A 22,165-nucleotide genomic window follows, 5' to 3' on the forward strand; every position below is an offset into this window, starting at 1 on the left:
AAAACTCCAGAAATTCAGAAAATGATCCACGAAATGAACCTGATATTTTACGCTTGAGAAATGCAGATAAGTTCCAGCTGACTTTCACTGCTACACTTCATATTTTGATTACCATGCAACTTTATCAGTTGTGTAAATCCTACAGTTCTATTCTTTAACTAATTGAAGAAGTCGGGACCTGTTAATGGGTGAGTTATCCAAGATTGGATTTTGTTTTCGCTAAATTATTTGCAATTTTATTTGGACTAGTATATGTCCATATGGTAGGGCCCCACTTTTGACACGACGTGGGACTTTCCTTTACGGAGGCTTTGACTGCATGAAAGCCCCACAAGGCTCTTTTGAAACGAGCCTCAACACCAGAAACAACTGTTATTACTTGTTACGGTGGCGATTTGTTTAAAATTGTTCCAGTTTGGTTCTTGTTCAATGTTTGTAATTTGGGCGAGGTACTGTTAATGTATTCATGGAATACTAATAGGGACACTGGGAGAACTTATGCTTGTTAACCAACGAAGAAGACTATGAATAAGCACATCCTTAAATTTACTACATTTAATGTGAATGAGATTCTTAACCCAGCTAAGAGAAGTCAAATACTGTTAAAATGAAAAGAGAAAATGCACATATTGTGCTTCTACAGGAGACACATCTGACTCCAACAGAACATAAAAAACTAAAGAGAATGGGATTTTTTAAGGTATATTGCTCATCTTATAAGTCAGGCCATAGAAGAGGTGTAGCAATCTTAATATCACAAAAAAATATAATTTGAACACCTCTCAGAGACCTCAGATAAGGAAGGAAGATATATATAGATATAATAGTTTCAAGCTAAATAGATGACATTAACATAACAGTATGTAATGTTTATGCCCCACCTAGAAGTGATTTTGCTTTTTATATAAAAATATTTGATTTGATGATAGGAGCCGAAGGAATTTTCATATGTGGTGAAGACTGGAACATTCGTTTCAACCCAAAATTAGATGCATCAAAAAAAATTGATCACCACATTATTACATAGAAAAATGAATGTACTAATGACAGAGCTGGGCATACTAGATCTTAGGAGAGATTTTTATCCAACAGGCCGTGACTATACTTTTTATTCATGCGCTCACGACGTATACTCAAGGATATACTATTTTTTTGTTTTAAAGCGAGATCACCATAGAATACAAAGCTGTGACATTGGATTTATTGACGAAGAAAACTGTGGAGGTACACAACACAAAAGGGAACAAAAAACAAATCTGATGGTTAAAATAATAAAAAAATAAGAAATTCAATAAATATACAGGTGCATCTCAATAAATTAGAATGTCGTGGAAAAAAGAAATTTAAAGAAAGATGGTATTTACGAAACAGAAATATTATAAATCAGGCTCTAAATCAACTAAACGTTTGGCAAGGAAGCTACAAAAACAACAAACGGATAATACTATATACAAATAGTATTATCTAAAACTATACAATATAAACAAAATGAAATAAAAAAAATAAAAAAAACGTTTGAAAGATACTATAAGTTACTGTACACACAACCACGCCTAGAGGACGAGCAACAGATTGGACAATTCCTAGATTCCCTCAACTTACCAGTTATAACAGAGGAACAAAATCAATCAATAACAGCTGCAATAACTGAGACAGAACTAAATAACGCCATCTCCAGGCTCAAGGCGAATAATCTTTCGGCCCTGATGGCTTTTCGTAAGAAAAGACTTTTCGATCTGAATTCGGAAATGCCTCCATCATGGAGCGAGGCAGTGATCTCAGTTATTCCAAAAGAGGGAAAAGATAAATTAGAATGCAGTTCATATAGATCAATTTCGATCCTGAACGTTGATTACAAATTATACACAAGCATCCTTAACCAAAAGACTGGATACATAACACATACATATACATAACGATCAGACTGGGTTTATTTCTCAAAAACAAACTCACGACAACATTAGACGATCTTTGCATATACTAAGTCATATCCAACAGGACAAACGTGAAGCTCTTTTGATTAGTTTAGATGCGGAAAAGGCTTTTGATTCTGTAAGTTGTCCTTTCTTATATAAAGCTCTTGAACGATTTGGCATGCACAAAATCTTTGTTAGGGGCATCCGTACACTATATAATAAACCATCAGCCCGGATAAAAATAAATGGGTACTTTTTAGATACCATTATATTAGAACACGGAACGAGACAAGGGTGTCCAATTTCACTGTTGCTTTTTGCGCTTTATATAGAGCCTCTCGCACAGTGGATAAGGCAGACTGAAAACATCAAAGGCATTTGTATAAATAGAGAAGACCACAAATTGGCACTATATGCTGATGATATCTTGATTTAAGAAAACCCACCAACTAATTTCCTGAATTAATGAACCTTCTAGAAAAATTTGGTAGATATGCAGGATATAAATTAAATATACTAAAAAACCAAACTTTGACTTTTAATTATACACCTACAAAAACATATTAAGAGACAAATTTCACCTCAATTGGGATCAGAACTCACTGAAATATTTAGGAATATATCTAACAAAAGAAATTTCAAAACTAGCAGAGGTAAATTTTCTCCCACTTTTAACAAAAATCAAAGACGACGTACACAGATGGAATGCCATCTCTTTTCTTGGTCTTAGTCATAGAATTGACTCGATAAAGATGAACATCCTTCCCCGATATCTCTATTTGTTTCAAGCACTCCCTGTAGAAATTCCCTTAAAACATTGGTCAGAATTAAATAATTTCCAGATTTATTTGGCAAGGGAAAAAAACCCAGGATTAAATTCAAAACATTACAGCTCTCAACGTAGGAAGGAGGTATGGCATTACCCGATTTTAGGGATTATATTTACGCGGCCCAGACTAAACCTTTAATTAACGTGTAATCCAACATACAAAGCTAGGTGGAAAGATATTGAATTTGTAATAATGAATAACCCCCCAATTCAAGGTGTATTGGCATATAAAAACTTGGAAAGATTTATAGATAAGGTGCAAAACTCATGTACTAAAGCCCAATTAAAATCTGGAATACGATAAAAGAAGAATATAAACTGGACCGTAAATTACAAAATAATTCAATGGTGTGCCTATGATCCTGAATTCAAGCCAAATAGATTGGATTACAAGATTTGAATTACAGATTCAAATCTTGGGTCTCAAAAGGAACAACAGCATTCTATTCTGTTATGGAAAAGGAACACTTAAAAGACTTTGAAAGTTTGAAGAACGAATATCGTCTTGAGAAATCTGATTTTTATAGATATCTCCAGATACGCAATAATTTTGAACACACTATTAAAAATAAAACACACTCTGATGACCCAATATTGAAGATATTTATGAGTGCTTACCAAGGTGATTTAAATAAGGGTGTCATTTCTAAATTTTATGAAGTCCTTAGGATAAAAAAAAACTCACTCTACAGAATACATTAAAGAAACATGGGAAAAAGAAGGTAATTTTTCGAAATCGAATGAGGAGTGGCTTGATGTATGTACTGTGAATTTGCGTGGAAATGTACTAACTCTCACATATGGCAGGAGTTTGGGTGGAAGTGCCTTGTCAGATTTTTTATTACTCCGAAACAGAAAGCACATATTAAGGGAGGGGACACCAAATGTTGGAGACGGTGTGAGTTTCGGGAAGCCAATCACTGGCATATATTTTGGGAGTGCCCAGTAATAAAACCTTTCGGGGTGGAGCTTCATAAAGCAGTGGAAAGCATTCTTAATATTGCACTGCCTTTTAACTTTTCCATATTGCTTTTAGGAAATGCTGATTTCCAGGCAAGATGGCCTGAAGGATAATTATTTGACATTTTAACATCTGCCGGTAAAAAAGCACTCACTAGGCATTGGCTGCTTCCTGAACCCCCCACAATACAAGAGTAGATGGATATAGTAAATTATATTTATGTTACAGAGAAGATTACTTTTTCCCGTCGTCTTCAGAAAAATGTGTTCATCAAACTCTGGACTAAGTGGGTTGAATATGTAAGGCCATTACGGCCAGACTTTGTGGAGGTATAAAACAAATGATCCTTCCCTCCTGAATGAAAAATGTCATGGTAATCTCCCTTGCATGCCTTTTCCCTACTACACATCTAGTAGATTTTCTCCCACAATCTCCATCATAAACCAAGAACGAACATTTAACATTATTTAGTATGGGGTTTGATTATTAAGTATACATTTAACCTCCCGAATTGTAAAAATTATTGTTGTTATTAATATTTTTATTTTATTTATTTATTTGTTTATTTATTTATTATATATATATTTTTTAATTTAGTTCACTTTCTATATTTTTGTATTATGTAAAAAAAGAAAATTGAATGGCAGAGAAAAATTTAGCTACATCTGTTTTGAAATAAGTACGGTTCTGCTACATCAAAATAAATAATAAAAAAAATAAAAATCATCTTTATGATGGTGTACTCCTAAAAGTTCACAAAATAAAATTTTAGCAGATATACCTGTTTGTCTCTTTTGGGAGCGTACTCATCTACATGACTCATCATGTACGACTTGTCTTGACTCGAATAATAAAATGCTCTCTTGAAGAAGAATGTTACTCCCTAACTATACATTCCATCTTTGACTAGCAATAGCAAGTAGCAATACGTCCACCAAGAAAAACAGCTGTGCTCGTCAAGTAATTTCAGAGGGTCTTAATAGTCTTACCGTTGCATTCAAAGAATATGAGACCCAAAGGGGCATCAGGATGCTTCTGCTGTATCCACTGACGTATGCACTGTGGTGAAGTATACAGTGATCTGACTGCTCCTGAAGAACACGCGGGATTCCATATGGCAGATGAACAGGCTTCACATTAGAGTCTATAAAAAGATTAAAAAACAAAGACTGACTTGAAAGGTTTCAAACACAGTGTTTTCTAACACAAAGTCGATATGAACTATTCCTGACAAACAGTTTACTGACTTGAGTTTGAGTCGATGAGACGCTGGTTTAGACTGTTCACCTGAAAAAAGTTTAGGGAAATGTATGTTAGGATACATGAATTCCATGTATATTTCATCCATCCATCCATTCATCCATCCATCTATCTATCATTATTTTAAATATTTTTTGTAATAATTTAAAAGCCTTTAATGTCAAATTTGATCAATTTAATGCATTGTTGTGTAATAAAAACATTACTTTCCCCTGACCCTAAACCTTTGAATGGTAATATTATATTATATAGATATATATACACATACTAGAGACACTAAATCATTTGTATCAGTTAAGCACAAGAGGCTTGACTCATTTCCCTTTCAAAATCTGAAAAGCTATGTGATTGTGACAAACCACAGGAAAAAATAAAGAAATCCAGACAACACCACAAAGCCAAAAATGAATATGTGATGTGGATCAGCATAGAGACACACACAAACAACAAACGTAACTCAGAGAAATTCCTTGGAGCTAGAGACTGTAATCCATTCTGCAACATTAACTGGAAGACCAATGATCAAGGGCACGAAAAAAAACAAAAAAAAAAACTACTTCAAACATGCAGCCATTTTCCTTTGAACCATGTTTGAAAGACATTCTGAAACTATCCACTTATTTTAATTTTTTCAGAATTGTAATATGGTAAAGGTAATGTAATTGGCTTTCCAAGCCTTTCAAATATGCAGTTTTGGTTGCAGTGCAACTGAATATAATTTGTATAGTGACAGGCTTCACTATGTTTTAGGTTTAAATCCCCTGTTAACAATCACAAAGCAATGGCAAAGAAAAACTCCTCAAGAGTAAGGAGGAAACCTTGGGTGGAACCATGAGGAAATTCATCCTGTTCTCAAGAATCAGCCTCCGTTTCACATCTGTGTGAAGGGTGTGGAGGAGGATGCTGTGGGGGACTGTCGTTGGACATACTGTGGTGTTTGCAGGGTGAGGACGGCCTTTTCCATGGCTTCTGTCAGTTGTTGGTCTGGAACCTGGGTCTGTTGCCATGGTGATGGCTCTGTCCTCCGCTGGCTAGTGGCTTTCTGTAGAAGGGCCTTATATTGTGGCAATGCTGGGTGCCTTCTGGTGCCTGCTTTGGATTCTGGGTTGTGAAGTTCAGAATCGGTGGGGTCTTGCAAACACTTTTGGTGGAGGGCTATAATGCCTAAATGGTGACTTACAATGGGGTGGAGGTTTCAGAGGAAAAGGCTCTTGAAGCTGATGTCCTGCTCCATCCCAGGTTCATTGCGAGCTCCGAAGTAAGCTTGTCGAAGTCTGTGGTAGTAATCATGTGGAGTTTCATACCGGCCCTGTTTGGCGGCTAGGGCAGCGATTAGTCTGTGCTCAGACTCTAGGTCTGAGAATTATCTTATGATAGCTTGTTTAAGCCACTGGTAGTCTGATTGGATGTGTCCTGGCTGTCGAGCCAGGAAGCTTCGTACCTCTGGGCTCGAGGCGATCCAGAGCAGATAGAGTCTATCTTGGTGGTTCACACTGGTCCAAGACTGCAGGTAAAAGTCAATGTCTCACATGTAGGCGTGGATATCATGGTCTCCTGCATGTGCTGGTGTGAACGCAGGGATGTTTCTGGCCATTCGGTTGAGGTCTTTGAGTGTCACTCCATGTGTCATTTCAGAGTTTGTCTGAATTGATCCTTTTCCTTCTGCGGCTGCAGAGGTTTCCAGGAAACTGACTTGTGAAGTGTTAAGCAGAAGGCTTTGGCTCCCCCCTTTGTATCGGTGTACAGGGGTGAGGGGGTTTGCACTGCTGGCAGTGTGACGTGCAGCAGGGTGACTTTTGCTTGAGTCCATGCGCAGTCTTGTAGGATTGTTTCAGTTCTTTCTCAACCGTGTCAAGCTCCTCTTTAATATTGCCGAATTTCTGAGTCAGGGTTTGTACTTCAGTTCTGGCTGCATGCAGATGGCCTTCTAAGGCCTTAGCTCTAGTGTCTTCTGGTGAGCTGGCAGGGCTGGCTGTCTGTGGGATGTCTACTGTCATACTGGCACACTTGTGGGAACACCAGAGAGCCAGAGAGAGAGAAGCAGAAGGCAAATGCAAGTACGTACAGAGGTGTTAAGCTATCTATATGGGGAATGGCTGTGTAGGCCGTGTAAGGTGTAAATAGCTGGTGAGGGGCAGCTAGTGAGGTAGGGTTCTCAAACACAAAGAGAGAGTCGGGGTCTACAGCTTATCCTAAACCTCTGTTTCGTTTAGTTAAATGTACGATACTTGCATTGCCTTGGCCTTGAACGAGCGTCCGGATGCAGTCTCGGATGAAAGTCTTGATGGTTTGGAGGTTCAGTAGTGTAGGAGTCGCGATCATGTTCTTCCGGGTTTAAAGAGTGATAGACTCCAAGAAGATGTTATTCTGACTCTGTGGTGGTCGGGAGAGTTTTCTCCCAGATAAAGATGATGAAGTGCTAAGACATCAGCTGAGATCCAAGGATCGTTGGTGAATGTAAAGACAAGGCCGAAGCCTGGCGCAGACTTAAGGGTTGCAGAAGGGTGCTAGCTCACATTCTCATCTTCTCAGAATCTAACAGAACCACAGACTGGGGGCGGGTCGCTGATGTATTTGCCTTTATCCTCTATCGAGGTCACACCTCTGGGGGATCAAAGAGCCAATGGTGTCTTGAACTTTTGGAGGGAAAGTTTATGACTCTTTGTCTCCAAGCATGGTATTTCGCATATGTAATTCGATTGGGTGTTGATGCACAAACTAGTAAAGATTCTTAGAACATTAATATGTCGCATAGGTATCAGCATGTAATATGCACTCTCAATTAGATCATCCGAAGATTAATTCATAGAGACCAAACATGATATAGGTGAGGTTATATTAACAAGTGATCCATCATAACATGCATAAAACGGCGTACAATACAACAGACAATATACAAGAACAGTAATGGTATACACAATGACCTGAAGGATATGCGTGTTCATTCAAAGAAAGGTCCTTTATCCTCTATCGAGGTCACACCTCTGGGGGATCAAAGAGCCAATGGTGTCTTGAACTTTTGGAGGGAAAGTTTACGACTCTTTGTCTCAGAGCATGGTATTCTGCATATGTAATTCGATTGGGTGTTGATGCAAAAACTACTAAAGATTCTTAGAACACTTATATATTGCCTATGTACCAACATATAATATACACTCTCGTTTAGATCATCAGAACACGAATTCATAGATACTAAACATGGAATAGGTAAGATTACATTAACTAGTGATCTATCATAACACACACACAAAACAGTATACAATTCAAAAGACAATATACAACAACAGTAAAGGTATACACAATGTCCTGAGGAGATGTGTGTTCATTCACAGAAAGGTTTTTCTATTAATTAATTAGAGAAGAGTCCATTTTTATGGGCAGTGTGTGTCTTTCCAAAAGGTAAATTAATTGAGAGTTGCTCTGCCCGCATTGCTTTGAGCAATAAAACCAGTGCTATCAGCATTGGTTGCCATGGAACCAGAGGCCTGTTCTGCCTTTTTGAGGCGTTAGCCGCATTTCGGGGGGAAGGGTCCATTGAGCCCTCATAGTTGTCTTGTTGATTGAGGGGTGTTACGGAGTATTTGTTAAATATAACAAAAAAAAATGTGTGTCTGATTGGTCCAGACGCTACAAGAATGAGTCATCTAATAACAGCCAGTTGCATTTTGGGGGAAGGGTCCATTGAGCCCTCATAGTTGTCTTGTTGACTGAGGGGTGTTACAGAGTATTTGTTAAATATAACAAAAAAAAATGTGTGTCTGATTGGTCCAGACGCTACAAGAATGAGTCATCTAATAACAGCCAGTTCAAAGACACACAGGATTACACCATAAATCACAGCAGACATTTGATTTTAAACTTAAGCTTGGCCTTTGAACTAGTCTTGGCTCATAAGTCAAATAAAGCATGCTCAAAAATGTCCTTAAAATCAGGCATTGCAATCTATTAGTAATATCATGACCTGTATTAATCTATCAACATGCAAAATTATATAACATACACGCTCAGTTGCTGTTCAGTGTAGTCTGGATTTCTACTTTCTTCTACCTTGTGTATTTTTGTTCATGTTTTTTGAGAACAAGGGCATGTCATGCAATCCATCACTGTTGGTATCTGCACAATTTGACTTAATCTTAAGCGACTGATGGATTTGTATGAAACTATCATAGAGTTTGACTGGATGCACGACCTTTGACATCATCAGTAAAAGATATGATAAGCCAACAGATTCTCACTCCCATTTCATAACAAATAAACGCAAAGCCAAAAGCAGTCACCGTATCTATCTACCATAATGCTCAAATTACAAACACATTCAAAAACTGAAGAAAAGCAATGGGATTCCCTGCATGTTGAAAAATTACACTAACGGGTACCTAGTGTTGTAAAAAGTGTCACCAAGGGCCAAAGTGACACATAAGTGACGAGTTGGGAGTGAGAATGTGTTAGATAAGCATTTTGTCCTCCCTTTTAAAAATGCTAACCTCAGCCTCAGTGAGAGAGTCACAGGTGCAGCCGCGGGGGTCTCGTAAGGAGCCGCTAAAAGGGGTGCATGTCGATGGAACCGAGCGCTCTGCTGGGTACACCGGCTGGTGGGGTGAGTTCTTCAGCAGATGGTTTAAACTGCCATGGGTGCCGTTATTTGGGGCAGGAGGAATACCTAGCAAATCTAAAGAAAAAAAACAGAAGAATAAACTGTTCTTAGAAGATTTTTTACCAAAATTAATTACGATACAATGGAAAAATCACGTTATTGTCAATTACTGGTACAGGCGGCCAAGAACAGGCTTTATACAGTAGCAGATGCTAAGCTAGGCTTTAAAGGAACACTCCACTATATTTGAAAATAGGCTCATTTTCCAACTCCCCTAGAGTTAAACAGTTGAGTTTTACCGTTTTCGAATCCATTCAGCCGATCTCCGGGTCTGGCGTAGCACTTTTAGCTGTAGCTTAGCATAGACCATTGAATCTGATTAGACCGTTAGCATCTCGCTCAAAAATGACCAAAGAGTTTCTATATTTTTCCTATTTAAAACTTGACTCTTCTGTAGTTACATCGTGTACTAAGACCGACGGAAAATGAAAAGTTGTGATTTTCTAGGCCGATATGGCTAGGAACTATACTCTCATTCCGGCGTAATAATCAAGGAACTTTGCTGCCATACCATGGGTGCAGCAGGCGAAATGATATTACGCAGCGCCTCTGTAAATAAATACACGTCTCGCACACTTTAATGCCCTTTGAATGGAACATATATACGCTCCCTTCGAACTGGAATCATGTTGGAATGTCCTGTGATGTCCTCTTCGCAGGGCACTTACGGTCGAATAGAACAAACGTCTGAAGTGATAAGAGATACATACAAAATGTGCAAAGTGGTGGTACGCGAGGACTGGAAATGAGAAACCCTGAACTTGAGTGAAGAGTGAAGCAGAGTGGGTGAGAAAACCAGACATTATGTAACAATGTTGGGAAGCTCACTAACTATGTAACTTCCCAACAGTGGTAACAGACAATAAGCTGCCAATGATGGCCACTTTGTTTTCAAAGTGGGTCATTAAGTCCTTGGAAGTGATTGTGGATGACGGAGGTGGTGACGGAAAACAAGACTCTCATAGTTCTGCACAATTTCCCACAAGACTTCTCTTGGATTTAAACCAGTATGAGCTCAAGAACTCGCATTCGTATGAGAGGATTGACTAGTTGGCATTATTATGTTGCTAGATTTAGAAACTTTTTATGAGTGATAAAGAATGTGTCAACACAACCATCATAATTTAATCGCTTTAAACTCTGTTCCAAATCAAAGGTGAAAAGAAGGAATGAAACAGTTACTTTGTATTTTGTACTTTGTATTGTATTGAATGTGCACTTCAAATCTTAAAAGGACATTTAAAAAAACTGTACTTGCAGATCATATAATATTAAAGAAATAAAAGGCCACTTAAGTGTTCTTAAAGGGAGTACAATTTTATGACTGTTTCTTGAATATCATTTTAAATGTAGTAAGTTAATATATTTTAATGTACTATTTGCAACTTTATCTTTACAAATGTGTAATTTTAAATATATTTACATAGAAGTTTCAATAGAAATTACATTAAAGTATATTTTAGTTTACCATAATTGCTTGTCAGTACATTCAGTACACCTAATGTACAAAAAAGCAGCTAATTTAATATAATATAAATATATATTTAATATAAATGTAATACAATTTAATACAAATTTTAACTATAAAATATATAAGTGTCTGAAAACATTACATTCAGTTCTCACTTATTCTTTTAAAATATTGTGACGAGAGGGGCAGGTCTCGAGTCCCACGGAGGAGCTCCGGAAGGATAAAAGGACGAGTGATGACAGTGTTGGACAAGAGAGGACCAGGCCTGGACTTTATTTTGTGTTTTGTGTGCGGCAGTCATCCGCGAGGGGCTGCCGCTTTACTTTCATTTTGTGTTTGTTTATTTTATTATTAAAGTTTTGTTTAAGTGTTCGCCGGTTCCCTCCTCCTTCCCGTGACTACGAACTGTGTTACAAATATATTATTTAATAACTACTTTTTTTTGTAAAGTATGCTAAAGTGTTATTTTTCACAAGAGCATTTAGCACACAACAATGCACACAGTCCCAAAAACTTCAATACTGGTTATCTAAACTGGGATGTCAAACTGGGTTTGGTACTGAACTGGGATTTCAAAAATATGATTAAAGATACTCCTTTCACACTTACATGATACCTCTCAGAAAATGAAACTTACCACATAGGAGGTTGTAGACTTCAATGTTCTCAAAGGGAGGCACAGTCGTCTTAGAATTGATACCTGGTCCATATCCAATAAAAATGGCCTGCAAACAGTTACACTTAATTCATGAAATCACACTTAAAAACAAACTTTTAGTTTACACTTGGCATTTGCAAAATACAGTGCCTTGTGAAAGTATTCATACCCCATTCATTTTTTCACATTTTGTTATGTTGCTGCCTTATGTTAAACTGCTTTAAATTACTTTTTTCCCCACATCAATCTACACTCCATACACCATACTGACAAAGCAAAAACAGAACTGTCACAACTTCGTACATTTATAAAAAATAAAAAAAATGAAATAAGTACATTGCATAAGTATCCACATCAATCCATACACCATACTGACAAAGCAAAAACAGAACTGTCACAACTTCGTACATTTATAAAAAATAAAAAAAATGAAATAAGTACATTGCATAAGTATTCATAATAACTAAATATTTCGCTGAAGCACCTTTACAGTCTCAAGTTTTTTTTTGTTTGATACGACAAGCTTTGATCATCTTCATTTGGCAATTAGCTGCCATTCTTCTCCTCACCTCTTCACCTCTCAAGCTCTGTCAGGTTGGATGGGAGAAAATGCACATTTTCAAGTTTCTCCAGAATTATTTGATTGGGTTCAAGCTCAGGCTCTGGCTGGGCATTCACAGAGCTGTCTATAAGCCACTCTTGCTGTGTGCTTATGTTCATTGTCCTGTTGGAAGGTGAACCTTCTGCCCAGTCTGAGGTTCTGAATGCTCTGGACTGGGTTTTCATTAAGGCTAACTCAATATTTTGGTGCATTGAGCTTATCTTCTACTCTGACGAGCCCCTTGGTCCCTGCCACTGAAAAACAGCCCCACAGCATGAGGCTGCTACCAGCACACTTTACTTTCATGTGTCTTCACTGAGGAGAAGATTTAGTCTGGCCACTCCGACATAAAGCCCAGATCGGTGGAGTGTTGCGGTGATATTTGTGTGTGCCTTTCCAAATCATACCCATTCAATTGAATTTGCCACAGGATAACTTCACTTGAAGTGTAGCAACATCTACAAGCAATATGAATGCTCCTGAGCTAAATTTCAAAGTTTTTCAAAGTAAAGTTTTTTGCTTTACCATTATGGTGTATGGAGTGTAGATTGATGTGGGAAAAAAGTAATTTACAGCAGTTTAGCATAAGGCAGCAACTTAACAAAATGTCAAAAAAATGAAGGGGTATGAATATTTTAACTATTTGGTTTGCAAAGGTTGTTTCAAATGTTGAAAGCGGTGTTTGATAAAGTGTTATTGTCGAATTTCCTGTCTAATATTTCATTAAAAAAAGACGAAGCTGGTTCTGAGAAAAGGCTTTTTGTTAGCAGATGCCACTTAATATTTTCTTGTCTAATGTGATGAAAATGAGACATTTTGAAGTGTGGCTTTAGTGTCCAAGTACTATTTGGGGCCCCTGAATATGTCAACAAAACACCCACGATAGCTCCAAAAACACAGACCACAGTTAAAAATAACTAAAAGCACTTATTTTGATTTGGAGTCACAGAGAGACACACATTCCACTCGCCTTCGGCTGAAACACGGAACATTTGAGTAGTAGAAACTAGACTGATCTCATTTCCTTGACACAGAGTCACAAAAATGATCTTCATTCCTCCTAGCAGGAGATTTCACTTCATTAGAATGGCCTAAAGTAAAGCTCTTGCCATAATAACCATCCCTGTGGTAGTGACTAGCTTGAGCAATTTACCTCAACTAGTTAGACCGTTGCCTCATAAGAGTTCCTGTAAGATGTTTTTGTAAAGCCTACCAGATGCATTAGACATTCCTAGACAACCACACAGACCAGGGGCACAGATGGCTGGAAACACACACACACACACACACGTCACAGACATAAACAAGACTCTGTCAAAGGTCCAATATGTGGGTTGAGTGTGTGTTTAAAACTGCAATCTGAACACCTTCCAGTTCGAAGGAACTACTAAGTGTGAATCTGGCACAGAGAAGTTATATTCAATGGACGAGAGTTCATTTAAAGGGCATGTCTGATTTATTCATTTTTTTCATTAGTTTTTCTGGAAAGACCCTGCAGATGATAATCCCCTTCATGGGAATTTACTCAGATCCTTTAATAAGAATTTAGCATAATCCTCATCGAAATGCTTGGTCTCCTAAACCTCATTACATTGCAGCACAGAAGCATAGAGCCTCAAGCAGAAACTGAAGATAGAAGTGTTTACTGGTGTCTATGACAGATTTAAGAAATATTTTGTCTGGATTTAGGGGATAATGCTTAATTTTGTGATTGAGGGTTTGTGTGGATGGTGTGGAAGGGAAGAAGAAAACGCCATGAGAAGCAATGGAGAACTGATGTTTGGCAACATTTTCTTCTTCAAATGAAACAGTTTTTTACGCAAGAGACCAAACGAGTAATAAATAATTATTTAAATACTATTTTTAAAATATGCTCTTCATCTACAATTACTTATATTAAACATTACCGAATTGTATACAGAGGCTTAGCTTCCCTTGTTAAAAAAATAAATGTCATATTAAATGTGCACTTGTGGTGTACTTTAAATCTCAAAGTATATATTTTTAAAAAACGTACTTGCAGATAATATTAATAAAATGAAGGTATACGTAGGCAGTGTGTCCACCAAAGCGTTTTAACCAGCTGAAAACGCCTAGCTGTGAGCGCTTGAGAGCGCATTTTTTTCAGTTGAAACGCTTGCTATGATACAGAATAGTAATATGGCAGACTCATTGCGAATGAAATGTTTCTCCAAGCATTATTCTTCATATCAATTTTGGGGTAGTCCGGGAATTCCATCTAGTGAAGACATGAATACTCAGAGACAAGCAATATTAACTTCTCCATTGCTGTTCGGTCGCATTACAAGCAGGGTGTGACGGTTGGTCAGTGTGGAATTAGTCCCGCCCCTCCTCCACTGTGATTGGTTAGCTGTCTAAAAAGTGACAGTGATGAACGCTGCGTTTTACCCAAAGTTGAACATTCTTCAACTTTTGGCACCGAGAAAAAAATGCAGAATGCTCAGCGTGAAATAAACCCTCAGCGCCTCGTCGCGCTTCTGGTGTTTTAAAAACCGCAGTGCTCCCATTGAAATCAATTGAAGAAATATGCTAGCCTTGGGAAAAAGACGCTCTGGTGGACAAGCGGAATTAGAGTACACTTTTGTGATTATGTTTCTTAACACACTTAAGTACACATTCAAAAAGTGCACTTTGTAATAATGCAAAATGAAAAGTATTACTTTAAAGTATATTTTAAATCATTATGTTTTAGGAAGGCATTTGAACTGCACATTGTGAAGCACTGGGTGAAGACAATCTATTTGTAACATCACACTTTGGTAAGAAAATGTCTGCTAAAACATCAATATTGAGACGAGTGTGCTTGCCAACCTGCATGTTCTTGAAGACGTTATCTGAACCATGGAAGCCGCCACGGCAGTATTTAATTTCACTTGGTTTGCTGTAGATCAAAGTGGGAGAAAAATACTGTGAAAAAGCCAAATTGAGTGCTGATTTAAAAAAAAAAAATAATAATTCTTCAAATGCCTTAAATCAAATTCGGTTACTATTTACAAAAACAGAAAGGTTTGCAGAGTGATCAAAAACTTCGAGAGGTTAAACTCATTTTATAAACACATTAATACCTTGAGGATATAACATTTTTTCATTATACACAAAAAATATTTTACGATTATTTATTAGATTTACAATTTATACATTTGAATTGCATATAAGATTTTATATATTTCATAGTTTTTATTTATCTATTTGGATTACACAGTTTTAACAAATTCTAATATATTATCATCTTTTAGCATCAATTTGATTTGATATAAATAATAATATTTTCAATAAATAATGAATTTATTCAAATTAGAATCAGCATACATCTAAATACATTTATTTTCAGCAAAAAATATGAACATGGTTAAAATATGGCTAGCTATGGTGCAAGGAATAGTAGCTAAAATATATGAGATTAAAAGAAATTGGATTTATCTGTGATAAATATATAAACCTGGTTATTGTATATTTTAAAAAATTCAGTTTATTTAATTTATATGTTTGACTGACAAATATGAATCACATTAAAATTTCGTTTATGTTAAAACTGTGTAATCCAAATGGATGGACATTTTATATGAAATTTTAATTCATTTTAAAATTCGATTCTCAAAGCTCAAACTCACAGTGCTGCTTGCCAGCCGGGCTGCATGTAGAGATGTGCGCTCTCTATACGGATGTTATTGGCAAAGTGAAGCCGTTTGGGCAGATGCTCCTTCAGATATGGCCTCATCGGCTGATCAGGTTCTCTGCACTTCAAACACAGAAAGAAAGAGGGACAGAATAAAGATTTCAATATGATTAAGTGGAAGATATGGTCTATAAGTGAGGTGTGGGGATGTTGTGACAGGATCATACCGAAAGATTCTTCACCAATCCTTCATAATCAACTGCCAGATGAAAACAGGAAAAGAGAAGAGATGGATCGTTAGACTTACATTTAATGAACAAATGACTTTTTTTAATGGGAGTTTCTTCAACTACAGTCACTCTAGGCCCAGGTTTATCCAGCATCTCATGGTATTTACACTACCGTTTAACAGTTTGGGGTCAGAACAATTCTTTAATGATTCTGAAAGAAGTCTCTTCTGCTTACCAAGGCTGCATTTATTTCACTAAAAATATTTTAATATATTTTAGTTATTCCTGTGATGGTCAAGTTGAATTTTCAGCATCATTATTCTAGTCTTGAGTGTATCATGATCCTTCAGAAATCATTCTAATATGCTGCTCATGAAACGTGTTTTATTATTATTATCAATGTTGAAAACAGTTGTGCTGCTTAATAAGAACAGCATTTGAAGCAGAATTTATTTGCAACAATGTAAAATTTTTGTTTTTACTGTTACTTTTGATCAATTTAATGCATCCTTGCTAAATAAAAGTAAAAAAAATAAAATAAAAAAAAAATCTTACTGACCTCAAACCTTTGACAGTGTACATAGATTTTTCTATATTGTTTTTACATCTGTAAAATTTAATCTCAAGTTCTTTATGGTACAACTAGTACACTAACTTTTGATAACATTTATACAGATATTGAAATGGATGGATTTTTATTGTGAAATTTTGGGTCCAAGACAAGAGTATAAAAGATTAAATCTAAACATAGCATATGAAAACCAGCAAAAATGAACGATGAGTCATTTTAAAAGTTATATGACCTTTATACCACAAATCTGCGATTTAATAAAATAAAAATCAACTGCTGCAACATGAAAGTGTCAATAGTTGAAGAAACACTAAAATACAAAGACACTCAAGCAACAAATGTGTGGTGGGTCAAATCTGTCTGCTTACAGGAGAAGAATTCATCAGGCAAACGTTTGGGCCGGACTCTCGCTGCAGGACCCTGGATGACAGTGATGTCATCGATGTTATCCAGATAATCGGAGACGTACACAGCTTTCTTACATGACGCTTCTTCCATCCCTGCATGTTTAGAGACACAAATCAGGACAGAAACATTCAAAATGAGCCATATACCACAGTGCTTAAGGAATAGTTCACCCAAACAATTCAAATACTCACCCAAACCAGAATGAATTATTTCTTTCAAAGTAAATGATGTGAGTACATTTTTGGGTGAACTACTGAATTAAAACATTAAATACAACTTGATGTGTTCACTGTAGTATTTTCCCTGCATATTATAAAATTCAACTTTTTTCCTCTCACTGAAGCGTCAAACAAAGCATATAATTCACTGACCTTAAGGCTTACAGCCAAACCTCCACATCTTTCATTATATTCTTGAGCGAGTACTAATTAAACATCAGTGATGCAACAGAAGTTCAGCACATAAAAAACATACCAGCTCAATATGCATTCACAATCACTCCAACCACAAGGGCAGAGCGGCACAGACAATTAAAAACCCAATAGTCAAAATTAGCATGCTAGCAAGCCTCATGGCGTACGCTAAGGGCAGGAGGCACATGTGCAATCCCACACGTCTTTAATTTGCCCTAATCACAAACGAAGACAGGCGTCAAGCAGATGTCACTGCTGAAGAACTTCTGTGCCCACCCATTTTAGTATCATTGAGATACTATTATTGTTTTTATTAATACTTTGAATTAGTCTTTATTTTTTTATATTTTTGTTCTCATTTTAATGTTAAAGTTTTTATTAATATTTATCATTTTTATTTTCCTTTTAAATTCTAATGATTTAGTAATTTTGTTGTGTATTTGTCATTTTTTTATTATTATTTTTTTAATATATCTAAATAGTTTTTATATTTCAGTTATATTTTAGTATACATGAAGCTAAACTAAATGAAAATCAAAATGTTGTTGTCACGGTTCGCTACTGTGAGGAGCACGGAGCGAGGAACGCGCTCCGTAACAATACCACCGGGGCGCCCTGGAGGCTGGTGCAAGGCAGGGACAAGGGAAGGCCTCCAGGGCGGATCAGGGAGCTTAGGGGGCCATGGTGGAGCAGGCAGTTCAGGTTGCCATGGCGGAGCAGGGGACTCAGGAGGCCATGGCGGAGCAGGCAGTTCCATATCCAGGGAAACAGGAAAACACACGTAGCAAGGGTTGACATCAACAATTCCAGACAAGGGAGAACAGAACTGGCTAGAACTCAAATAGGGCAGATAACGAGGGGCAGACAGGTGAGGAGGATAACTAATAATGAGAAACACCTGGAACTAATAGAACTAAATGGGGACAGGAACAGGAAGGACCAAATAAGGACAAACAGGGACTAAACGGGAACATACACGTGACATTACTCCCCTGGAGGCTGGTGCAAGACAGGAACACAGGAAGGTCTTCAGGGCGGATCAGGGAGCTCAGGGGGCCATGGCAGAGCAGGCAGTTCAGGTTGCCATGGCGGAGCAGGGGACTCAGAAGGCCATGGCGGAGCATGCAGTTCAGGTTGCCATGTCAGAGCAGGGAACTCAGGAGGCCATGGCAGATCAGGCACTCCAGGAGGCCATGGCAGATCAGGGGACTCAGGAGGCCATGGCGAATCCTCCGTGACCTTAGCCGGCTCGGCCACGGGCATATGCCGCCCCCCCAAATTTTCTTGGAGAAAATTAGGAATTCTGGGGGGCACTCTGGAGGAGTGAGCACTTGAGGGCGCTCTGGAGGAGCGGACACTGGAGGGCGCTCTGGAGGAGCTGACTCTGGAGGGCGCTCTGGAGGATCGGGTGCTCTGCAGGAGTGGGCTCTGGAGGGCGCTCTGGAGGATCTGACTCTGGAGGGCGCTCTGGAGGTGCAGGGCTGGCTAACTCGAGGGAATCAGGAGACGAAGGAGGGCTGGACAGGACCAGCGGAGATGAAGGAGAACTTTCTGGAGCGGATTCTGGGGTGAGGATAGGAGCCGAGAACTCTGGAGATAGTGCCATGTCCAAGAGCGCTGAGTCAGCGGCGGCCAGCGAGCTTGACGTAGGAGAGGCCGGCGGGCTTGACGGCGAGCTGGTTCTGGATCGGGGCCGGACACTCTCCAGACACAGGAGGATTCCTTCCCTACAGCTTAGTCCAGTGGTGTCTGGGAGGTCCACGGGGCGATGGTAATTAGCCCTGATCCAGAACAGAGAGTGGAGCGTCGCATCGTCTAACGCCGTACTCGTGGCGATCCCGCAGAACTCCCACGCATACTCCACAAACGGGAGATCCAGGTGAGCTAGGGCGGCGAACCGAGCGGCAACTTCCATAGTCGCGGGGAGAAACTGGGAAAACAAAAAACTTTCAAAACCGAAATAAAATGGGAAGAAGGAGCGCCGCTTCCTCCTTGTTTTAGGTCTGGAATTCTGCCAGGGTTCGCCACTGCGAGGAGCACAGAGCGAGGAACGAGGAGATGCAGAGTCGAATTCAAACTTATTAACTTTAATAATATCCAGGGAAACAGGAAAACACACGTAGCAAGAGTTGACATCAACAATTCCAGACAAGGGAGAACAGAACGGGCTAGAACTCAAATAGAGCAGATAACGAGGGGCAGACAGGTGAGGAGAATAACTAATAATGAGAAACACCTGGAACTAATAGAACTAAATGGGGACAGGAACAAGAATGACCAAATAAGGACAAACAGGAACTAAACGGGAACATACACGTGACAGTTGTCTTGACAACTAATATTCAATATCCACTTTATCTGCATATATTTACTAACACTCACATACGCAATATGATATGTGATCTTTTTATATTTCATTTTAAAATGTAACTATATTATCGCTCATCTCTTAATATAAAATTAGAAATACTGTATAATTTTATCCACATACAGTACTTACAGTATACTGACAAAAGGCGATATAGCTGCTAAATGCGACTATAAGGCATGAAGATATTAAGATATTATAAACCTCACATTCATTATTTTATGTAAAGCTGCTTTGAAACAATGCATATGCTGAAAATTGCTTATGATCTTGCCAATACGTCTTTATATTCAGATTTGGTCTCATGTTTAAATTAATGTGGGAAAGAAAAACAGTACTCACCGTGATCAGAGACCAGAACCAGGTTAACACATTTGTGCAACTGTCTTTGCTTGAGACCCTCCATCAGCAACCCAATAAGTCGGTCGACATTCAGTAAAGCCTCAATGACCTGCAACAAAAAAAATCATCATAATTTGGAATGCATTTCACCAGCAGAATCCAAAACAGGGGAATTCATATTGATTATGAACAGTATTTAAGAGTGCTAACAGCAAACAAACTAAAGCTGGCTTTTATGTTTCTTCTTTGTAGCTGTGCACTGAAATGGTTATCATATGTCAATCATTGCGAATTTTCCTGTATTCCATACACTTCATCAGCAAAAAATAACAGTGATTGTCTTCATTTAATGCTTCATATCCTAAATCAGACATTTGTCCCCCAAACTAAACAGAAACTGAAGTTTGTCAATTAATTTTCACATGTGGTTTGTCTTCAGTTTACCTGGCTACTCATTGGTCCATATCGATGACCCGCGCCATCAGGCTCTTCAAAGTATAAGGTGTAAAAGTCTGGCCTAAAACAAAGTATATATACTGTAATCTGGAAAAAAATAGTAAGCTAAAAATAGCATCTAAATTAACATTTAATTCAAGTCAAAAATATTATTGAACATCAGAGAATCAACCTAAATACATCTCTTTACACATTTTTATGAGTTAAATAAGGTAGAAATAGTTATTTACGGTAACAATTGCAAGTTAAAAATTTTTTTTTACAGTTTAGGCAGAACCAAACCAAATCAGTTATTTAAAAAAAAAATAACTATAAATTAAAAAAGCATTACCTTTCTCCTTTAGGTAAGTTCAACCATTCAAACATTTTTGCCACCCTCTTTTCAAAGGGAATGTTCCTAAAGAAAGAAAAAGACAGTATATCTTTGCTCTTTGAGTGTTTCACAACAGAACAGAAAATAGCTATTAATATATTAATTCTGTATGAGCTCATATCTTCAAACCTACTATTTAAATTATATCATCCTTTTTAACTAATTTGATGGCTCATTTAAACTCAGCTTTTGGTGGCTGTTACTAAAAACCCTGATATCTTCTATTGAGTTCAGCAGAAGCCCATATTCAGAGTCATTATCTCTGTAACTTGCTTCAAACTATTACTTTTTAATTTAGTGTAATATGAAGTGTTGTTTGTAATTGCTAGTTTTAGATGTGAATTATAACCAGTCCTCAGAACTCTCAAATCAACCCTAAAATCCAGTTAATAACAAAGTTAAAAAACCAACAACAGTTATTGTAAATATTCACCTGTCATACTTCACCCAGAAATCTGGGTATTGTCCATTGACTTTCACATCGGATCCAGGCCAGAAGAAAGTAGCCGTTTTTAGTTTGTTTCTCATGGCTGTGAGCCAAACCTAAAGACAATCACAGGAGGAACTGAATGAGAGTGCTGACAAAATATAGAGCACACAAAAGATAAAACACACTCAAAAAAAAAAAAAAAAAAAAAAACACCTGCAAGCAACGCGAGATAAGAGAGAGCCAGTAAACTGACAGTGATAAAAAAATAAAATACAAACGTAACAGATGTAATTATGTCACCTTATTAGTTACTTAGATTTTAGTTTTTTATATTTCTGTTTTCTATTTAATTTTAATCAAAGTTTCAGTAATTTTGTTTATTAATTGTTTTGTTTTTGTTGATTAATTTTATTTATTTTAGTACTTCAACAAACAAAAATGAGAACTGTTGCCTTGGCAACTAGATGAAATAAAATAAGTTTCAGTTTTTCTATATTTTATTTCAGTTAATGTTTATTTTATTTCAAGTAATGAAAATGTTTTTATGTTTTTAGTTTTAGTTAACAATAATAACCCTGGGTTGAGGA

At 37.5% G+C, this 22,165-nt stretch overlaps 1 protein-coding gene across 2 annotated transcripts in view; it reads right to left on the minus strand.

Moving 5' to 3' along the window:
* Positions 1-22,165, minus strand: part of LOC107659876 (ectonucleotide pyrophosphatase/phosphodiesterase family member 1) — a 60,798-nt gene that overhangs the window by 18,189 nt on the left and 20,444 nt on the right. For both annotated transcript variants that reach the window (XM_016448974.1, XM_016448975.1), the window contains exons 9-20: positions 21,582-21,691; positions 21,107-21,172; positions 20,764-20,836; positions 20,320-20,428; positions 17,157-17,288; positions 16,215-16,246; positions 15,983-16,110; positions 15,183-15,252; positions 11,729-11,816; positions 9,451-9,635; positions 4,954-4,993; positions 4,696-4,850 (exon numbers count right to left, since the gene is read on the minus strand). In XM_016448974.1, the coding sequence (XP_016304460.1) occupies positions 4,696-4,850; positions 4,954-4,993; positions 9,451-9,635; positions 11,729-11,816; positions 15,183-15,252; positions 15,983-16,110; positions 16,215-16,246; positions 17,157-17,288; positions 20,320-20,428; positions 20,764-20,836; positions 21,107-21,172; positions 21,582-21,691 (1,188 nt within the window). The remainder of the gene's footprint in view (positions 1-4,695; positions 4,851-4,953; positions 4,994-9,450; positions 9,636-11,728; positions 11,817-15,182; positions 15,253-15,982; positions 16,111-16,214; positions 16,247-17,156; positions 17,289-20,319; positions 20,429-20,763; positions 20,837-21,106; positions 21,173-21,581; positions 21,692-22,165) is intronic.

The sequence above is a fragment of the Sinocyclocheilus anshuiensis genome, unplaced genomic scaffold, assembly GCF_001515605.1.
Source record: "Sinocyclocheilus anshuiensis isolate Anshui unplaced genomic scaffold, SAMN03320099.WGS_v1.1 scaffold1249, whole genome shotgun sequence".
Classification (NCBI taxonomy): Eukaryota; Metazoa; Chordata; class Actinopteri; order Cypriniformes; family Cyprinidae; genus Sinocyclocheilus; species Sinocyclocheilus anshuiensis.